The 22,728-nt window shown below is 42.1% G+C and overlaps 1 protein-coding gene across 1 annotated transcript in view; it reads left to right on the forward strand.

Moving 5' to 3' along the window:
* Window positions 1–22,728, forward strand: part of LHFPL6 (LHFPL tetraspan subfamily member 6) — a 195,500-nt gene that overhangs the window by 167,210 nt on the left and 5,562 nt on the right. Inside the window, exon 3 of the mRNA XM_031465931.2 lies at window positions 5,320–5,418. Within this exon, the coding sequence (XP_031321791.1) occupies window positions 5,320–5,418 (99 nt within the window). The remainder of the gene's footprint in view (window positions 1–5,319; window positions 5,419–22,728) is intronic.

Here is a 22,728-nt window from a genome sequence, read left to right on the forward strand (position 1 = left end):
ATCTTGAACAGGGCGAGGCCAAAACCCCAGGGTACTCAGGCTGAAATGACCTAGTAGACAGTGCATTATTCAAAAATTATTTTTTAATTTGAGAACTGTTGAGTCATTGGTTTGGCTTATTATTCTTTTCTTTTTAGGAGGTAGCATCTCCCTAAATCTGTAAGACCTCTGCAAAAAGACCTCTTCCTCCTGGTCTGTGGCACCCTGGTAACTGATTCCAGCTAGGTGCGCGGTGAAAACGGGAAGACTGAACTAATTTACACTAGTTTGTGGTTTATTCATGACCCCTTAAAAGTTGCAAAGTCTTTAGGATTGCAAAAATAGATTTCTTCTTAATTGCCAGTGAGCGGTAGCTGTCAGTGATCTCACACCGCCTCCAGTCCCCCCACCTCTGTTACCACCTTCCTCAGGTTGTTCCCACTTCACAGCGGGTTTCCTCACTTTCACGCCTTTCCCCACTGATGTTCAAAACGTGTGACTTTTTTCCAATCATGTCTGTCGCGGCAGTGAAACAGGAATTTGGTTCCAATACCACATAATTAAGCCCCGTGAGGTAACCACAATGTTTATAAATCTAATAAAGAAAATCTATGTAAATAATATAAAAGTTTGTGAGCCAGAGATTTGAACTAAACCATTTACTCCCCAGGAGCAAATTAGTCAGCGAGAGCTCTAAAAACTCATTAGGTCACTAAGATTTCATTTGGGCAGCCCCTTCGCGTTCCAGAATATTCCCTGAGCCTCATCTCAGCTTACTGTGTAATATCTTCATGGTACCTGATTCAGGGATTTTGCAGCTCTGTTGCCATCAAACATTGATTTCCACAACATGGTCTAAGGTTTAACAACTGCTAAAGCTGAACAATGGCAGATTTCTTCCATTAAAAAGGTGTTCTCACTTTTATGTTTAACTGTCTCTAAGTTGACAATATTAGTACTTCAGTATAGACGACGAAGTCCTAGTTGATTCCAGTATAAGGGCAGTTAGTTAACATTTGAAGTATCCGCTTCTGAAATCCACACTCCAGAAGAAGTTAATTAGCCTAAGTTCCCGAACCAGAGACCACACTACAAAGGCAGTTAACACAAAGCTTTTCAATATCATTATCTGTACTAACTCCAAGGTTTAATCATTAGCATAAGTTGTATTAGAGATCATTTTAAATTGAGAAAATGGATCATGTTTAAGTAATGGACAGATAGATTTATACCAGCCTCTTGGCCCTTGTACAACTAGGGCATGTACCAGCCAGGGATTGGCCAGTAAAAGAGACCACTCTAGGTATTTCAAGTAGGAGGGATATAGTCCAGGGATTTGAAGCTGCATGGACCTATTAGAAGGTCTGGGGAGGTGAAGATCAGGGAAGAACTCAGGCGATCAGGAAGTGCAGGGATTAAAAGTAAGGACAGCTGATGATCTGCCCTTAGTGGGTGAGGCTGCAGGGGGATGCCTGGAAGCCACTCCCCAAATCTTGTGTCTCCTTTCTGCAGAAAGGCATGCCCCTGGCTGCAGCTGCCGATGGGAATTTGGTTTATCCCTCCCTTTTACCTTCTCATCGACAGACTATGAGCCAGAACTTCTGCTGGCAGGAGAGTTTTTGAAATGTAGTTTCCTGGCTTCTAGCCCCACCTAGAAAGGGAGAATCTAAAAGAGTAAGGATGATTTTGATGTTAACAAGCAGCATCAGGCATAGGGTGTAAAAAGGTGGCCAGCCCGGTGTTGGGGAGGAAGAAATTCTCCTCCACCCTTCTTGGTTCTTCTGGCTTGTCTAAGAATTAAATTGACTTGACATGAAACAGAGTCAGAGGAGAAAAATCAAACAGAAGTCTCATAACATGTGTGCAGGGGAAAGCCTCAGAAAAAACTGAGTAACTCACCAAAACATCAAAACCCTCACTCACTTTAAATAGCATCTTCAGCTAAAGACAAAGAATGTTGAGGGTTAGTACTTTGGGACTTCAAAGGAGAGGAAGGTAATTTTTACCTGGAGATGGAAAGGCAAATGCTTGGTAAATAATTGTTTGCTGGGACCTGCGGGAACAGTGGGACACAGAGTGGACTCTGATCTTTAAGCCCTGCCTGGGGGAGCTTCCCCCACCACACCTGCCCATGCATATTCTTTGTAGGTGTCCTTGTAATAGCTCTTCCTGGAACAGGCCCTCTGTCTACATTCTTTTAGGCAGTTAGGGGGAAGGTCAAACTTCCTTCCCGAATCTTTTGTGTCTTTATTGTTTTTAAGCTCAAAATAACCCACATGGCAAAGAGACATTTTGGAGTGGCAAAATTTGTTCCCCTCCACCAGCATCCTTTTGAAGTGATGTCTTAGACCTAGAACAACCTTCTCCAATAGCACTTACTGTGATTATGAAAATGGTCTGTATTTGCACAGTCCAATATGGCAGCCACCGGCACTGTGTGGCTATTAGGCACTTGAAATGTGGCTAGAGGGATCGAAGAATTGGATATGTAGTTTTATTGAAATTTTATTAACTTAAATTTAAATACTACACGTCACTCGTGGCTACTGCATTGGTCCTTGCAGGTCTAGAACTCTACTCCTGTGCTGGCTTCCATTTCACTAAATAGAAGATACTATCTGATCCAACCTGAAGTGTCCCTGATCCGACTGTCTGAATATTGTTGTGTTTAGTGTGTGTTGAAGGTACTTGTTAGGAGTGACTATCTGATGGAGTTGGAGAGAGTTTAGAGAATTGGTCATTGGTGAGACTTGCTTTGACCTTAATGCACAACAGGAGCAAGGTAGTGGGGAGGCCACCGATGGTTGCCTACAGAATCCAGTCACTGCAACCACCACTTAGCCTGATCGGTTGGCAAACTTGCACTTTTCTCCCACAAATGTTTCCCAGATCTTCAGAATCTGCAGTCTCTTTACTGTTAGCAAATACTAGCAGATGACAAAACAAAGACTACATAAATATTAATATAAAAATCCAGACTGGGGGAGGGTAGAGCTCAGTGGTAGAGCTCATGCTCAGCATGCACGAGGTCCTGGGTTCAATCCCCAGTACCTCTATTAGAAATAAATAAATAAACAAACCAACCAACCTAATACCTCCCCCCTAAAAAATAAAATCAAGTAAAAATCCGGATAAGCTAGCTGCCCTCCACGGAGCACTTTTCAAAATGTGAGCATGTGCTCGTAGTATTTTTTTTTAAATTCTTACACATAACACAGATTTCCTATGTATAACATTATTGCTAATTTATATGGTTGAATCCGCATTTCATAGTGTTACAAAGACAGGCCAGTGTTCTACAAAAGAACCCTGACTGCCAAGGGTTTTACCAGTTCAAGCAAGGTCTGCTTGCTCCTTAGACACGCATTTACCAGTTCCTCTCTATTTAGTCTTCCCAGAATGCTGGGCTCCTCGTACTGGACCAAAGCAGGTGCTTTCATGAACACCTGACACCCATTTTCCTGCCATACTGAGAAGAACTTCAGCAAATAAGATTGTCTCTTATTTGTTTGCCTGGCAGATAAAGAGAATACTGATGGCTTAACTGTTGCTATTTTTCATTTTTCTTATCCTTGAACATTTTCTATCTGTCTTTCTGCCTGTGCCATCGTTTAAAAATTGCTCACAAGCTCTCAAAAAGTGGTGTCACATATTAGCTTCAGAACTGAGTATCATGGAAATGATGCCACATTATTTATTAAACATTCATGGAATTCAGTTTACACAAACTCTGGCATCCTCATTAATTCTCTCTTTACCTGATGGTGGATAAAACTAGTTCGGAATTGTCTTTGGAATGCTGTAAATTCTATCCTAAGGCGAAAAGCCAAAGGAAACCAGTCACTGGGGCGTTTGCTTTTTCAGCAACCCTCATGCTATTGCTTTCTGAATTATCCTTCAGCCTCAACACAATTCACATTTATCCAGTTGCACCCAGGCATCCTGGAATTTGTGATTCGCTGTTGCCGTGATTCTTCACGGGGCATTCCCTGGGATCACAGCCCCTCGGCATTAGATGCTCGTTTTCCTGTGGCCCCAGGGATGGACTGGAGGGAGAAGCAGCAGAGGGGGGAATGTGTGTCAGTTCCTGGGGGAATCTCTCCATACAGCCAGCATGGAGGTGGGGGCGGGGTGGTGGAATCGGCTTCTTCTTAGACGCCTGAGAGGAAACAGACAATTTGTATGGGTTACAACGACTCAAGTCATCTGGTGGGGCGGGGAAGGGGAGAAGCAAAGGGAGGTCAGGAAGAGACTCAATCCAGAAATCCTGAAGGTGCCTTCGGGGGCCTTGTCGTTCTGCCCCTATATTACCATATTCATGGATTTTCTTATTTAGGGGCCGCCCTCCTATAGCTCCCTTTAACCGCAGCCCCTCAGACAATCAGACTGTGTAAGCGTTGGTCCTGCTGGCTCAGCACCCCCGTGGGACTTAGGGTGGTGATAATACCGCTGATGGACGGGACAAGACGTTGCTTCCAGACGAGCCCTCCGTTTGGAGTGGGGAGTGCTTCGGTCTCATTCAGCTTCCCGTTAAACCGTATGAGGCTTCGATGCCCAACTACAGACTCGCCAATCCAAAGTTGTCTGGTCAGGGTGCGCTGCCTTGATAACTTGATTTATATTCAGATAAAACCCGTCACTTTCTTCAGTGTAAACATCAGACCTTTTGGTCTTCGCTGCAGGAAGAGCTGAGATAACGGCAAGCGTCTGTTGTAGAGCATCTCCCAGACGCGGGGCCCCTTCGCGATCGTCAGCTCCTCAGTGGAGCCTGGTAACCGGAGCCCAGTTCGCAGGTTCCATCAGTGTGCCCAAGTGGGCCGTGAAAATCTTTATGCTGTCTCTGCCCTTGGTAAAACTTGATGATACTGAAACATTCTATTTTGATTCTTAAATTGGGGAAAAAGAAAAAATAAAAATGATCTAATGAATAATGAAGCATAACCAAGTAGGCACTTTTACTGGCTCCTGAATTACTTGTTTACATGGAATGATGGTGGAATTGGTTGGCTTTTTACAAGAGTCATTAAAAGGGCTTTTGGATTTTACTTCCTAAACAGGATTTGCAAGGCTTTTAATGCTTTCAAAAGTGAAGTTGGACCCAAACTGAGCTGTCCGTCAAGGTGGTTGTTGTATTTTTTTTTTTTCCCTTTTAAAGCAGACTTGAAATTGTTCCTGGAATTGAACTGACCTTAGATCGCTAAAGGGAGCTTGGCTGGTGCTTTCCAAAAAGCAGACACCACGTTCCCTTGTCATAGTGCTCATACTGATCTGTTCCCCATTACCTATATTGAGGGCGACAGAGGGGCACTGGTAAAGCCCTCTTGTCTTTTCTCTTTGCAGGTTTGTTGATCGGTGCTGGCTGTGCCCTCTACCCTCTGGGCTGGGACAGTGAAGAAGTCCGGCAGACTTGTGGCTACGTTTCTGGCCAGTTTGACTTGGGTAAGTTCTCACTGGCACACCTTTTAAAAAAGAAGCTTTTCTGATCTCTCCTAGAAGCAGAAGGTGGAAAAGGGACGGGGAAGAAAAACACATCCCAGTATTCAAGTCCGCAGTTGTATGTAACAATACACATCCATGCACTTATCCAGTTGTTCAGGGAAGAACTGTTTGTATGCTACAGTTTGCCTGTAGTAGGGGAAGAACTGAAGATATACAGAAAAGAAATTATCCCTGCTCTGCGGAGTTTATATTCATTGATTAATTCATTCAAAATCATATATTTATGAGACATTGCATGCACTAAAAATAACTCCCTCCATGGAATTCACAGTCTATCTGAGAAGATAAAGCAAACAAAATGATAAAAAAAAAAAAAAAAGTGACAGTCAGGGCTTAGGAATTTAAGCAGTTTCACTCCAGGGTAATATATAACTTTGTGAAAGGGCTGGAAATGGAGCTGGGTCTTAAACAAAATGATGCATGTGGATTACCTGTCAGTAGACAGAAGCAGGGTGCAGGCAAGGATTACAGTCCAGCAAAGCACAGGGGAGGAAAGAGGAAAACTCAACGGGAGACCAGAGACCCGGGAAGCAGGGAGAGGTGTGAAATAACAGGTGATAGTTCACACGTTGAGTTTTTCTGTTTACTAACCAGAAAATTTTGAATATTCCTCACTGAAGATATAGTGTATTACTTACTTAGCAATCTATAAAAATGTTTTGCATAATATGACATGGTTTGCACCATTATAATTTGTAATGATTAGATAATATGTCCCTTGGTTGATAGACCTACATTTACTTAACCGCTTCCTTATTTCTTTCTATTTGGGCATTTTCCCTATTCCAGACTCTGTTATTATAAAATATATTTAAGGAGTAGTTTGATGAATTGAAGTCTTCCCTTTACCAAATTATTTTCTTAGGATGTTTTTCTAAAATTGGTGTTAACCAGACCAAAGATTATGAGACCGTAAAAGACTTATTGCCAAATGATAGCAAACACATTTTGCCCAGCGTATGGGTAGGCAGATTAAATTTTTGACAGTAAGTGCATAGTGAGTTACTAACTCAAATATCTTACTGCTTTTCACATCAAATATTTCAGTCTTAAGAAAAAAAATTTGAGGGAATTGGTCTAACAACAGTATTACTATATCCCAAATCATTTTTTAAAAATGTTTTTATCTTTTTATTTATTTATTTAAAATTTGAAGAGTCCTTTTTTTTTTTTTTAGTTTTATTTTTTGGGGGGAGGCTATTTAGGCTTATTCATTTCTTTAGTAACAGAGGTACTGAGAACTGAACCCAGGACCTCTGGCATGCTAAGCCTGCACTCTACCACTGAACTATACTCTCCCCGCTAAAATTTTTATGTTAGAATTTCTATGGAAAAAAAAGACTTTCTGTTAGATACTGAGGATAATGGGCAGATGTGCTCTCATAACAAAAGTCTATGAATTTGAAAGTGAAGCAATTTTTGTTTTACTCAATGGGGGTCAAACACCTGCTCCCCTCATAATAAAACTGACTCTTCTGGTAAAGGAGATGGTCCTCTAAATAGCACCCAATCTGCATGGATCCTTTCCTTCTCGAAGATGAAGTTCTTGTAAGTCTGGATTAGTCACTGATAGCTGTACCTGCAGGGAAGGGAAAACCACTCACAAAGTTAACTGCCAGTTTTTCCTTTTCTTTCTTTCTTTCTTTTTTTTTTTGGAAAGCAGACTGTGTCCAGAGGAGATATTTTAATACAGTGTTTGGCAGTTTTCTTTGTCTGGTATTTGAGGCAGTCTTTGCTGTTTCCCACAGGCCTCAACTTGGTTAGAACACCGTCCTTGCTGGTCTCTGGCCATGTTAATTAGCAGGTTATAATGAAGCTCAGATCCTGTTTTTGCCGTTTTCACTACTGCACCCCAGTCTTTCACATCTTCTCAGCACTGAGGATTAAATGTTAAAATGTCGCACTTGAAAACAAACACTTGCCTCTTTAGTGATAATAATTCCTTATGTTATTAAACTCACTAAAGCCATTTTAGTAGTTTTAAAATTACAGAGTTGTTTTATTTTTGGCCTTTTTACTTTTACATTCCTTTTAGATTAGATGAAGAGAAAAAAATCAATGCTGGCATCATCTACAGAGAAAATGAGCTCTGGTTTCCCTGGAGAAGTATTTTGGGGTTATCAAGTCCTAGTTATCCAAGTTACTATTATTTTTGCAGACTCAAGTGATCTTTTCTTCTGAAGGAAGACCTAAAGAGAAATCTGGCATAGAGGTGTCACCATGCCTCACCCACCTAACTGCCTATGTTTGCTATCTTTATAGAAGTGTTACCATTGCCCAGAACACTGACGAGGGCTGAACTTCAGTGGGTCAGTGATGTCACAGCTTACGGAGCAGACATGGGAGAGAGCCTGGGACCGGGGTTGGGAGCCACCCCGTGCGTGGGAGGATGTGCAGATTTAGTAGCATTCACACTGCTTGCCGGGGCCACACCCTGCCTCTGCCACTTCTGAGAATCTGAGCTTATTTCCGCCTCCTCTCAAAGACAGCATGTGGACACATCCTCCTCCCAAGGGCTGGGAAGTATTAATGTTATTAAGGTTCATGGACCCCTGATTGTGGAATATGGGTCAATTTCTTGACACACCATGATTGAACTATGATTACTTTCTTTAGAGCATGTCCCGAAAGAAATCATTGCTTTCGTTTCCACTTTGGTGGATTATTTAAGGAGTGCGTTCATTCAATTATTCAGCCAAAAAAATATTTAGAGGGTGTTTACAATGTGCCAGGCCCTGTGGTAGGTGTGGGGGGATATGACATCAACAGCAAATTTTAAAAGACACTATTTACTATGGAACTTAAAAACTAACAAGAAAGGCAGATATATTGCAATATATAAATATAAATAAATATATATATGGAAGGTGTGTTAGAAAGGAAAAAGTGTCACACACTGTAAACACTGTGGTTGTCTTGTCAGCACTGTTCCAATATGTCTTACAAATACTGTTCTAAGCCAGTGATTGGCAAACATTTCTGTAAAAAGCCAGAGTCAGACAGTGACTATTTTCAGCTTGGCAAGCCATGCGGCCAAGCGTATGGTAGCCTGAAAGAAAGACACTTCGTATCTGAATGGGTGTGACTGTCCCAATAAAACTTTATTTACAAAAACAAATGGTGGAGCTGTAGCTTGAGACCTGTGAACTCAACCAAAGCATCTCCCTGACATGCCAGAAATGTCTTCATTCCAGAAGTGCTCATTTATCAATCCTTTTAGCTGGTCAAGATGTAGGACAGTCCAGGACTCTGCACTGAGCAGCCCCATCCAGTCATCCTTGTTGTGCGGTGTTGTGACAGACGATGAAAAGCGCCGTAAATTAAGCTGAGTCATCCCACCTCTTAACAATAGCATGGGATAGGAAGTGAGAGTTGTTTCCAGAGGCTTCTGAGGAAGAAGGGATCACCAGAAGCCATGATCTCCCTCCCTCTGGCAGCCACCCCTGACCAGGTGGGATGGCAGGAGGGAGCATCCTCCCGGGGCACAGGTGGGCAGAGAAAGCAGCCTGTGGGTAGGCGTCCCTGGAGCAAGCCTGCCCTAGCAATTTCCCACCTTGCTGATGCACAGTAAGTTCATGTCTTTATAGGCTACAGTTGAAAGTGTGTTTTCTCTTGTAGCTGAAAGCAACCCGACCGGCATTTCATTTAGTTGCTAGATCACGGTCAAGGGGCCCTGACCTCACCTGGGGGCTTCTTAACAAAGTATTATTTTTAGCTGAGCCCTCAAGGCTGTAGAGGAGGTGGGTAGGTAAAGAGTGAGTGTGAGTGTGTTTTAGGGGGACGTGGAGGTAGGTTGCAGGCAGGGCGGGGAGAAGAGTCAGGAAGGAGGCTGAGTAGGCAAATCAGAGGTGGGTAAGAATACTTGGGGGTCTAGGAAGGGCCTCCCAGAGCATTTAAACTGAGTCCAAAAACAGACGTACTAGTTGGGCAAGGAAGGGACTTCATAAAAAGCTCACACTTGTGGTTGTAACACAACGTGGTAGGGACCTAATAGAATCTACTTTTTTTTTTAATGCCTCCTTTCCTTAGAAAGGTGACTGGGGGAGAATTTGTTTTACAGGCACTGAAAACAGTTTTATAAGGCTGTTGATGATTTTTTTCAAGCATTGTCTCATGTTTTATCTAGTGCTGAGCCTTGAAGCGATTTTGCAAAAATACCCACTTTTACAAATCAAAGACTGTTCCTCAGCTTACCTTCAGATCACACTTATTTATGAAGAAGCAAGGAGCAAATGTGAATACGCACATGTTTAAAACAAGGAAACACGAATTTAAAAACAGACTGCCTGATGAATTTCTAAATCCCCACTGAAACTGTAGAGCTCGCCTGGGCAGCGGTGCCCAACCATTAGCACTAGAAGTAGAGGTTGACTGGTTGAGAAGGTGGATTTTTAGTTTCTATGCCTCAGATATTATGAATCTCTCATTTGTGTTTCAAACAAGTATCCCAGGTGATTCAGGTGACCATACTTTGGGGAAAAAAAGCCCTAATGTATATAGAAAATTAATTTTTTGCACTCTGCTAGAATTTAGTTCAACATTCATTTTGTTGTATATGAATTAGGATGCTTTAGCTTTAGTTTACAAATATCTTCTTAAACAAAGAAGACGTTTAGGATCTCTTATTACAGGAAAGCCAGAGCCAAAGTGAGCTTCAGACTTAACTAATCCAAGGGCTCAAAGGTATTGTCCATCTCAAAGTTGGCTTCATCTTATAGATAAAGAAGTTGTGGTATTGATATATACAATGGAATACTACTTGGCCATAAAAAATAATAAAATAATGCCATTTGCAGCGACATGGATACCAGGAGATCATCATTCTAAGTGAAGTAAGCCAGAAAGAGAAAGAAAAATGCCATATGATATCACTTGATATGTGAAATCTGAAAAAAAAAAGACACAAATGAAATTACAAAACAGAAACAGACTCACAGACATAGAGAACAAATTTATGGTTACCAGCAGGTAAAGGGGATAAGAAACAATAAATTGGGAGTTTGAAATTTGCAGATATTAACTACTATATATAAAATAGATAAACGACAAGCTTATACTGTATAGCATAGGGAACTAGAGTCAGTATCTCGTAGCAACCTATAATGAAAAAGAATATATGTATGTATATACATGACTGAAACATTATGCTGTACACCAGAAATGGACAAAACATTGTAAACGGTCTATACTTCAATTAAAAAAAACAGGTTTAAAAAAAAGTTGGCTTCATCGAGGTTAGTTCTTCTCTTGGTCACAAGATGATTGCATTTGGCACTTGCGGTTCTAAGCATCCTTGTTCCTGTCAAAGGTGAGCTTCTCCCCCAGGAATGGAAAAGAAGTCTCTCTCAGTCTAGTTGCACCCATTTGTCATGTGCCCACTCTTGAAGGAATGGCTGCTGTCAGGGAATAGTATGTACTGATTGGCTTCTTCTGGCCCAGCATGGATGTGTTCAGAGTTTTCTAGAACTAGGCTTCGCTGAGAAGTAGTGGCATTTGTAAGTGGAAGATGAAGCTAAGAGGAGAAAAGGCATCTCAGTCTCTGTTTTGTGTCTGACTTCGGTGCCCAGTGCTCCTTGCATCATGAAGTCCATCGTTGTGTACAAAGGATCAGAGATGGTTTATGCTGTGTAAGTGATTCTCCTGATTTCTTTCCAGAAGAACAAAACAGTACAAGTGATAGGATAATACATGGTGTAGCACAGCATCTTCACATAACAAAAACCCAGTAGGTGTTTGCTATTATTATTCACGTTATTTGTACAGGACCATTTTTAATGAATAGTTGCTGATCAATCTCTGTTCTTCCTTTATCTTCCTTACCAGTAAGTTGGGATTTACACATTAAGCATAAGGTCTTTATAATCAGGTTGTCCAATTGATTTAATTTGTGCCTTAGAGATATTTTCATCCACCAAAGACTTTTCTAATTATATCCTTATGATCAAAAGTAGCATTTCAATTAATTCGTCTTGCTAATTTGCCAAGTAAATTTGAGTAATTATTGCTTTCATTTTGCTATTTAATTTGATTAAGAAGCCATCATGTTTCCTGTTCTTGAAATTGTGCTCTTGGCTTCTCAAGAACAGTACCATAAACTGAAAACTCAGAGCCTCCCGTTGTCAGAAAAGATGAGAATCTATTCCTTCCAAATTTTCACTCCAGTGAAGAAATGTTTTTACTCTAATCTGAGCAGTGAACATCTCACATCTCTGGACAAGTCTCCTTGAACTCTTGGACTCCTGACTCACGTCTTCTCTTCTCTCAAATCGAACCACCCTTGGGGGAAAAGAAAAAAAAGATTTGCAAGCTCTGTGGAGGTCAGTTGGCAAAAACGGGAACAAACATAGAAAATATCTTTTTCGAGCTTTGTCAAGCTTGGTGTGAGTGAGTGTTTCTTAAGCGGAGAGACCCAGTTTTCCTGATGTCCACACAGAAGCCTCTATTCTGCAGACAGCAACAGGTGAAGCTGCATTCGGCTTCTGGGGTATTGGGTGAAATGAGCATCCCTTTGACCAGAAGCGAGAAGATGCCTGTGGCTTATGTGGACTTCTGAGGCTGCTTCATGCAGGCCAGGCAGCCTGGAGGCACCTGAGGCGTGTGTGGGAGCGGGGCTGGCTGGTGCTCGCGGAGAGCAGCGGGTAGCATCTGTCACTCAGTTCAGGAAGGGACCCCGACACTAGCTGCGTTTCTGGTCATTGCTGAAAGGCAATGAAATGCATGGTCCCATTATGAGACTGCTATCTGGGAGACTGGTTAGTGGTAAAGGGTTGAATATGCATTGAGATTTAGCCAAATTTTAAGTCTTTAAAGCAGTGATGATTTCCCGCCTCCTCCATGGCTATTCTCTGGACCTGTTCTAAACTTTTGACACTACAGTCCAAGTGGCTGGAGGTCACTTAGAAGGTCCAGCACGAGCCTCTCCTCCCTCACTCAGAGCTCTTATGCAGGAGGGAGACAAGGAAGCCGGGCAGCTGCTGGGAGTTAAACCAGGACCGAGTGGGAGGTCCGGAGGACCCGCGGGAACACCCCGGGAGGTGAAGCTGGAAAGGATGCTGGGAAACTCTCACAGGCGGAGGAAGCTCATCATGGCTTATGATGAAATGATGGAGCAAAGTGTCCCGCACCCTCCAAGGCAAGAACAGTCAGCTTTGCTGGTCACTCAGCCTTCCTACGGGCGTCTTTTCAAGATGGAGAATTTTCTGTTTTCATCTCAAAAAATGGGGAGAAGAACTAACTCATCTCAGGGGCATGAATTCAACCTGCCCGTTCCTGGGACCATGATAACAACATTAGAGCATGAACATTTCCATTCTAAGTTACAGCTTAGTAAATGCCACTTGTTCTGTTTTAGGAAAAAGTACCTCATTCTGTATAATCATAGATCTGATTCTGTCTGCTTCCCTAAAGACATCTTTGCAGGTTCCTATGGGACAGGATTTTTACAACTTCAGTGTCTCTCTCAGTGTCTGGTCCATAGCAGTCTTCAATAGATGTATTGATTTATTCAACAAATATCTACTAAGCACATTCTAGGTAACAAAAATTGGGCCACATACTTCGAATACAATTATGAATTAGATAGGATCCTTACCTGCATGTCACTGCCATCTACTGAACGGTTAAAAGAAGGAGGGAGGGAGGGAGGCTGAGAGAGAAGGAAGAGAGAGGATAAAAAGGAAGAAACCTTATTGCTCATTTCTGACCGCTAACAAGGCGAGTGCCATCATGTTTCTGTATTTACTTGGCTGCTGATACCCTGATGTGAATATGGTATCACTCTCCAAGGGTCTAAATGGCTTAACCATCTCCCAGAAAGTAATCAAGTTCAGGGTCATAGTTTAAAGAACCAAATGCCTTGGTAGATGAAAAAAAAAAAAAAAAAAAAAGAAAGAAAGAAATTGCTCTAAATCTTTCTTTCCTAAAGTCTTTTTCGGCTTGGTTATTTCAGAGCAGGATCATTCCCACCGTTGTATCCGTGCCTTTTGAAAACCTAGTTCAGTGACTCGCAGTGATTTGCAGCAGTGGAACTCAGTGATTTCAGGAAAAGGGAACTGCGCTTAGAAAACCTGTGGAGGTTATATTTCTTCAGATATGGCCACCAAACTATTGGGAAGAATATGTTAGCCTTTCTTTAAAGATTCTTCTTACTTTTTTTCAATGTTGTCCTTTTATAAAAACAAAAAAATAAATATATGTGAGTGGTGTGCCTTTTTTGATATAGTTTACTTAAGGAAATTTAGGAAATTGAACCGGTTCTTTCTAATTATTCTTTTGTATAATATGTTCTCTCCTATTTCCTAGTATGTTTCCATTTGCATGTTAATCTGGGTATAGAAACATACGAATTTTAAATTTAACTGTTTTTGATGTTTTAGATCCTTTCTCAGGGATGAACTTCGTTCAATTGACTGTATCAACAATGACCATGGGAAAGAAAGAGCAGTTAAGACAGACTGGTTCTATGACCATCACCTTCAGTAAATATTTAGATTTTATTAAAACTTTCTGGTAGTTAAGAATTTGGGGATAATCTGTTAATAAGGAGAAGAATCTACTCTCCTGCCTAACCGCCATCATCCTAAGCTGCTAAGTCCCCTTGGTAATGCAATACAGCCCCTTGGGAAGTCTCTTCCCAGCCCCCTGCCCTCAAGGAGGTTACAGTCAAGATATTTCTCACAGATTTATCATAGATCATCCTCTTACCTGATTATCTATTGGTTCAGAATAGTAACACTGAGGAAAGATGTTTCACTACTATTGTTGGGAGATTTGTCTGTATGAACATTAGAGTTCCTTCAAATCTCTATATTATGATTCTTTCTTTAATTGAAGTATAGTTGGATTTACAATGTTGTGTTAGTTTCTGGTGTACAGCATAGTGTTTATATATATACACACACATATATATATATTCTTTTTCATGTTCTTTTTCATTACAGATTATTATAGGTTATTGAATATAGTTCCCTGTGCTATGCAGTAGGACCTTGTTTAGATATTATAGTCCTTAACCTTGGGTGAAATATTTCTGCCCCAGAATTGGGAATTCGTCTTAGTGTGCTAACTCATGTGCTAGTGACATTCCTGTGTATTTTTGAAATAGAAAATAGAGGATAGACCTCTTAACAGGTCTTCTTGTTATAAAAGGGCCATTGGTAAGCATTATTGATTAATAACCCATCAAAAGTGTTTTTAGAATAAAACCAAAAATATAACAAAGTAATCAAAGAGATGATCTGACTTTTCACCTGATTTTTAACCTGGTAGAATGTTGACAAAGACTAATTAATGTAGAGAATTTGTAGAGTAAAACTCATTTATCAGATCTTGTCAGAAAATTCCATAAGAGTGAATTATTCCAGATAAATGAATTTTCCCCTTAAAGGAGAAACCGTGGTCTGGATTTGAATCTCAGTTTCAGTGATAGCTGTGATTCTGGGTGAGATATTTAAGCTCTCAGAACTTCAGTTCTTCAGTCTCTAAAGAGGATAACAGTACCTCCTTCACTTGGCTGTTAAAAGGATTAAAGGTGATAGTAGAAGGCACTTTGCACGAGGAAGACGTACAGTTAAATTTCAGTTCCTCCTTTCTGCCTTAAACACCAGCACATCACCTGTTTTAATCATGTTGAAAAAGTTTGAGGCTTATCACCTACTTTTCTGTCATCTCAGCCAGAATATATAAAACATACAAAAAACATAATCAAGCCTTTTTAAAAAAAATCATCAGTGGTTATGCTGTCGTATGGAGTCATTCCTGAGTATCATGGACTTTTGTAGGGTGATTTGCCCTTCCACTAAATAACCAAGACTGACAAACTTTGAGTTCTTTTTGCTTTTATGTAGTTGTTTTGTGTCAGCCTGTCAGAGATTATTCGTTGCAGTTATTAATTACTCCTTTCTCTCCTTATTCCCTCATATCTAACTTGTGTCCTTTCTAATCGAGTCATCATAAATCACCTTAGAATCATGCTTTAAAAAACACAGTCCAGCTCTGTTTCTGTGCAGGGTGTATCTTTGAAGCACTGATTTTTCTATGTTCTGGGCAGTTTTTTTTTTTTTTTTTTTTTGACCTCTCAATTTGGGGTCATGCCTTAGATAACTGAGGATGTCAGCTATGTGATATCTGGATATGTAAGCTACTTAGGTTAGCAACTGGGTGTTTTGGTGACACTGGTAAACGAGTTCAATGTTATAGTCACCTTTGTTCTAGGGCTGAGTTTTAACTTGAGGTCTCCAGACTATTCAGGAAGCCCAGAGTCCATCAATAGGCTTCAGGGAATTTGTGACCCCACTGATACTGTGTGCAAATTTTATATGCTTGTGCATTTGTGTTTTCTGGAGAGAGAGTATTCATAGTATTCATTTTATTCATTATTTATTCATTTATTGATTATTCAAATGGATTCCTGACGAGTGAAGACTCAGAGCCTCTGGTAAGCAGCACTTGGAAGTCTGACGCTGGAAAGCTTAGAAATCTGAACTAGTCTCCCAGCGGTCCTCAGATCTCCGCAGGAGGCTGGGGAGCCATTGAACTCCTTTGACTTGATTTCATTATCTATGAAAGCATTTGCAGAGGAAGGTTATAGGGAGAAACATCTCTACATCCAATAGGCATTATTGCAAATAAATACTCCCATACACCACTTCTAATTTGAAATCGTATCTGTGAAAATGAGCATTCACCCTTCCAAGGGAATTCAGTATGTTTCCACTTGGAACCCTAACCAAGTTCATTACTGCTGCTTTCGGGAGGCCATCCTATGTCTGGGGAGTTTTTGATCCAAACTGTCTATTCAAAGATGTTTGTGTTGTGAACAGCCTTGGAAGATAATGAATCCTGCTGGAGCAGAGGACAGGTGTGATTTCTTGTTTTCTATAATAATGTCTCCCTCTGGGGCAAAGTTTGGGTGGATTTGCCTGCAGCCTATAATAAAAACTGAAGGTCCCCTAAGCTTGGGGTTCCTCGACGGTGATGCAAACTTACCAAGTTTACCGAGTCATCCCCTGTGGGATACGGGACACAAAAGGCTGGATTCAGACATGAAGCTCATGCTGGTTGCGGTGCTGTCAGCAGTACAGTCCTGTCTCTGACCCAGGAGTCTCCTAGCTTTTGCCAGCATCCCTGGAGGTGTGGCAGGCTAACTTGCTACCTTGCAAGTAAAGGAAAATCTCTGGTCCTTCAAAGTTCTTGATACCACTTTTATAATGCCTATAATTCATATTAAAATACTTCAGGGTTGACAGAGTGAGAGGGTGGTGTGAGTTACACAGGAAGTCACAGCTCAGGAGCAGGCTCCAGAGTGGAAGCTCAAGGCGGCTAGTACCAGTGTTCTGTTACCTGTATGTCAGCTGACCCCAGAAGCCTCACCATGAGCGTAGCAGTGGTCAGAAACAGACTTTTCATGGTGGAATGGGTGTCATTAAAATGAACATGATAAATGCTAGAAATGGCCTCTCCTCGGTGAAATGAAAGGTATTCAAGATTGTGGACAGGCTGAAAGAGTTAGAGGTGCTCCCTATCCTTGCATGAAAAGGTTTAAACAACCATCCCGGCATAGGGCCGTTATTGTACATTTGAAAGACAGTTGAAATATTTAACAACCAATTGAAATTAAAGCAAATGCTGGCCAAGGGGCCGGGGCAGGCTCCCAAGGGGCCCTGCCCAGCCAGGCACTAGCTTTTTGATTTCTGAGACGTGAGGCGAGGATTTCCTGGGGTTCTCAGAGGAGGGAAGGGACCATGAGGCATTTGAAAAACTTGGGGCAGTGGCTGTTTACCCACCACTGCAGGGGAATGTATTTTAGTATTTTTAACAACGAGATCAGCTTTACTGCAGCATTCCGGCCGCACCCATTCTCTCCTTAGGAATGGTGGCCAATGCCTGGTCATCCCTAAGGGCTCCAGTTCGAGCCTTCAGTTCAGAGGACTTGGGGTTATTTGTTGCCAGAGGGAGCGGCATCCTTCCCTGGAACCTTGCTGCACCTGCCTCCAGGGGTTCTTTTATGCAAGATGGTAGCCCGCACACCTAAAACAATAGGGCTAGGACTTAACTAGCTCCCAGAACGGGTTGGTGAGCTGTTTTGTGCTTGCTTTTGGATAATTTCATTTAGTAAGTGTCCGTATGTGCAGGACAATTTGACCTGAGACTTGTTTTCATTTGTAACTTGGAAATGAGGTTGTCGGAGAGTCGCTCCGTCTCACCGTCACTCCCCCTCCTCCAGTGGGTGTTGTAATTTACCAGAGTCTCAAGGTTGTGCTTGACCAAATTGGATTAAGTCTGTTCCCAAGAGCTACCTTACAAGCAAGGAGGGGGTCCTTAAGGAAACCTCTTGGACGGAGGGCAGCTAACCAAGCTCAAAGCAGCCCCTGTGCCGTGCATTTCAGTTTCACTGGGTACAGAGGCTACATTCACAGGCTCCGTGCCCATGAGAGCGTCACAGGTACAAACGGGGAGGGCAGATAAAATGCCATCAGGATGGAAAGCAGCGCCTCTTCATGTGGGATTGTTGGAAAATTGGCAGCAGCCACAGGCCATGCTGGGAAGCAGCGATTAGAGACAGCTTGGGTCCTTTCACGCTCTCTTTGGGGCCATCCATGAGTCAAAGGAGCCGAATTTCAGGTAGTTCCAGCCATTATAAATAGCAGCTTTAGACAGAAACCAAAGGATAATCTTTATCATCATGCCCTGAATGAGGCCCCACTGGTGATCTCAGCCACCCGGCCCCGGGGAGATGGGATTCTGTGTCAGTTCACAGTGTGAGCACAAAGGCCATCATAGACATTCTGTGTGTAGAGCCAGTGTGAGCCTTGTCATCGTAAGAGCGGCGTTATCTCCCATGAAACTTCTAGGATGAATTCCGGTGCTCAGGAGCAAGAACTCATAACAACTGTGCCAGCAGGGACTCAGCCGGTCAGGCAGGACAAAGCCTAAACCATTTGTTTGGGCAAATTGTGCAAACGTGTATAGTAACAAAACTACCCATTGGGCCAGGGAACAGCGAGCGGTCTGATTGGTGTGGTCGTGAGAATTCAGATGCTGCTCCACTCACCCGCCTCTTCTGACCCTTGAGCTGAAATTCAATTACTTTTCCAAAGGTACTCGGGTATTTTTATTTATCTTGCTATTCCTTTGTTTTGCGGGAACGTGATGTAGGCAAGGCCTCTTACTGTTTTCATGGTTATGTGATTCCGATGGGGATTTCAGGATGGGATGATACAGGGTCCTGATTCAGTGTAGAGTTTAGAAGGAAGGACCCTGGGTGGATCTAGGAGGAAGGGCTCTGGGTGGATCTGACGTGAAGGGGAAACAATGAGCAGGTTTTTTTGTGGTCCCACCAGGGGAACCCCGGAGCCCAGGTGTGGGAGGACGTGCAGAAGCATTGGTTCCCGCGAAGCCACACCCAGCAAACTCACCTGGACGTCCAGTTCTTAGATCTTTCTTCCAGTTTCTCTGATTGACCCCTCTCTGCTCTGTTCTCTACCCCACATAACACTGCTCCTTTTTTGTTAAATTGTGATAAAATACATATAACATAACATTTACCATTTTGATCGTTTTTAAGTATACAATACAATTCAGTGGCATTAAGTACTTTCACAGTGTTGTGTGGCCATCACCACTGTCTATTTCCAGGGCTTTTAAATTATGCCAAATAGTATGTATACCTGTTAAACAGTAACTCTCCCTTATTCCCTCCCCCAGCCCTTGGTAACCACGACTCTGCGTTCTGCACCTATGGATTTGCCTATTCTAGGTACGTCCCATAAGTAGGAATCCTTCTCTGTGTCAGTTGGAAAAACCCCTTTCCTTCAATGGGAAATGTTGGTTCCCACGTGGAGGATATAACTCCTTCATCTTGCCAGGCCCGAGGAACGTTTTGAGGAGGAAAATGGGTCCCCTGTGCCCACGTGCTGCTTTGGTCTCCGTACATCCTAGAGAAGACAGAGCCCCTGCTCAGTTTCCTGCCCACTTGGGTGCCCGTGTCCTGCGTGCATATCCCCTTCACTTACTGTTTCACAGTATTTCATGATTAATGCTGGAATGTCCACTTTATTAAGGTGGGATTATTTCAGCCGGCTGTTTGTTTCATTGGCTGGGATTGGCATGATTGATTGGCTGTGGTTGGCTGTGGTTGGCTGGGTAGGTTTTGTGTTAGCTGGGATGGGGCCAGAAGGCAGGGACCTCCTTGGTCATTCTGCTGTGTGCTAAGTTCAGCAGGGCAACGTGTGTAAATGGAGCGGAAGGGGGCGAATGAATATTTTCATGAGGAAAATGCACAATAATTCTCATCGTGCACATTTCTCGTTTTGCCATGTTTTACCAAGCACTGTTCTTTGTACTTACAAGTATAAAAGTGTCCCGCTGGCTTTATATGCAGATCCTCCTCAGCTTATGATGGGGTTACATCCCAGTAAAGCCACTGTAAGCTGAAAATGCATTTAATGCATCTGACCTGCCTAACATCATAGCTTAACCTGGCCTGCTTTAATGTGCTCAGAACACTTAGATTAGCCTACAGTTGGCCAAAAATCATCTAACACAAAGCCTTTTTTAAAATAATGAAGTGTTGAGTATCACATGAACTTTACCGAATACTGTCCTGAAAGCGTAAAACAGAGCGGTTTTAAGTGTCCGCCCCCGTGACTGCCTGGCTGACTCAGAGCTGCCGCTCACTGTCCAGCATCACAAGAGAGGATCAGATTGCACATCGTTGGCCCCAGAAAAGCTCAAATTCAGAATTCCAGGTGTGGTTTCTAGTGAATGTGTATTGCTTTCACACCATTATAAAGTCATAAAACTGTGAGTCAAACCACCGTAAGTCAGGGACCATCTGTATATGTGTATCTATTTGTGTATATACCTGTATATATAAATTTTCATATTTGTTTCATTTTGGTTTTGAAATGACTTCAGATTTACAGAAAAGTTGCAAAAAGGGTACAAAAAATTCTCGTAAACTCTTCACCCAGATTCCCTTCATGTTCAGTGTCCTCGTATTTGCTCGTCACTCTCCGCCTCTGTCCTGCTCCATTCTCTCCGAGATGGGGTGCCCCTCCAACGCTAACACTCAAGTGAATAAGTCCTTAAAATTATATCATTTTGCACAGCAGTACAGTTACCAAAATGAGGAAATTAACATTGATACCATATTTTAATCTACAGATTGAGAAGTTTTAAGCGTAAAAATATACATGAAAGAGATGGGATTTATTTCTTTTTCTCATATTGGGCGGTGTTGGTCTTGGACTTTATTTTTGCTTCATGGTTGTCCATTTGCAAAAAATAACAAATGCAAAGTAGCATTTAAAATCTCCAGATGCTCAAATGAAAAAAAAAGAAAAAAGCTTGCCGTCCCAATCTACACTCTAATAGTAGAACTTAGTAGGATTTCAGAAAGTATTAATAATAATAGTAATGGTAATAACAATAAACAGTAATGTCTCTTCTCCCCTGACATATAGTTTGTGCGCAATAAGCGTTAAGTCCAGCTACTCTTCTGGGTGTCCCGCCCTTTCATGAATTTGAGCTGTGCAGGTGTGGAACCTCAGATGGATACTTTCTGGTAACCCCCTATCTGAGCACAGGAAAAAGTTCTGGAATCAATGTGATCCGATCGAGTTCAAGCGTCACCATTTATTTGAGATACTGGGCAAACGGCTTATCTTGTATGTAACTCAATGTGTTCATCTTCAAGATGAGAATGATGTTGGGAAAGTATCAGGAGATTTGCTTCACTGACTTCCTGTAAGTGTCACAGGCAAAAATGGTTAAATGAGATGCCATGTTAAATGAGCCAGGTGCTACACAGTCTGCCCATGACAGCTAGTATAGAACCGTTCATTTCAGATCTCTATTCTCAGCCCTAGCGTCTGGTTTCCATGCATGCCACAAACGTGTGTCGGTTGTCTGCTGCGGTCCAGGCATCGTACTGAGCATTGCGATACAGGAGTGAGACAGGCAATCATGTGGTAAGCTCTGAAATGTTAATCAAACAAATGAAGGAATGACTGTGACGTCCTCAAAAGATGAACTGATCTCTGGAATCTCACTGTTATTCGTAATAAGGCTGTGTTCTTTGTACCTTTTCTTCTGTCTTTATTGCTAACGAAAGAAAGATGCAAGTAAAAACGAATTTGAGCCACCGTAAAAAATCAGCCACACCTCTCCCACCCATCTCCTCTCTGGGGCTGCCCTGGAATGCAGCCACAACATCTTTTCCCATTGATTTTGCAGGTGGTTTGCTGTGGTTTGCTGCTTTCTGTTCCATTACCCTCTTTTATCTGTCAAGAATAGCATTCCCCATTGCGGAAAGCAGCAGTTTGCCAACAAGGACGCTTGGAGTCCTGTCTGATGCAGCAATGCAGAGAGCAAAAGGCGAAGTTTAAACAGATTTTCTTCTCTAATTTCCTGAAAGGATCACAGACAAAACTTGTCCTCTAGTAAAATGCTTTCTGTTTGCATTATAATAACAGGAATTTATTGCCCGGACAGGGGAAGAGAGAGGCCAGGGAAGAGTGATTCCCCATTTCCTGGTTTCATTCGGTTCTGTTACCACTCCTGGGCTATGGTGTGCCTTTTAAAAGGTATAAACTTAAACATCTGCTCTTTCTTAATAGCCTCATGTCCTCAAAAAGACTTTTTCTCCTATTACTGTAAAACACGGTGCTAATTTCTTATTATTGAGCATGTGGGTTTTAACCATGGAAGGAATCATGCTCAGAGAGAAAAAATACCCTACTTTTCCCTTGGAGAAGTTCAGGGTACATTTACATGTATAGTTTCATGAAAAAAGTTCCCTTATATATCTAGTTAATTTCATTCAACTGAATTTCTACGAAACATGCATGTAAAATGTGCAAGGAATGGTTTCAAAATATTGCAACCGATATGAGTGACACTCAAGATCAGTCTTACTAGAACTTAAGCTTCGTGAGAACAAAGATGCCGTCTGTCCTGCTCACTCCTGGGTCTCCAGCTCCTGTAATATTGCAACACATAGAGTCGGTGCTCAAGATTTACTGAAGTTTAACTATCTCACATTTCAACACACCAGTATAGACGGACATTCTGAAGAGGAAGTTTTCAGGCTTCTAGCTCTCAAACTCTGAAGGTGGTCACACCCAACTCCATCGCTCACTTAACACCCACAGCAGCATCCATCTGTTACAACAGTACTTTAACAAGACCTAAATATACATTTCTCCATTGCATTTCCCATCCCCCCGGAGCGAGTAACCCTTCCCTGGC

Source organism: Camelus dromedarius, chromosome 13 (assembly GCF_036321535.1).
Source record: "Camelus dromedarius isolate mCamDro1 chromosome 13, mCamDro1.pat, whole genome shotgun sequence".
In the NCBI taxonomy this organism is placed as follows: domain Eukaryota; kingdom Metazoa; phylum Chordata; class Mammalia; order Artiodactyla; family Camelidae; genus Camelus; species Camelus dromedarius.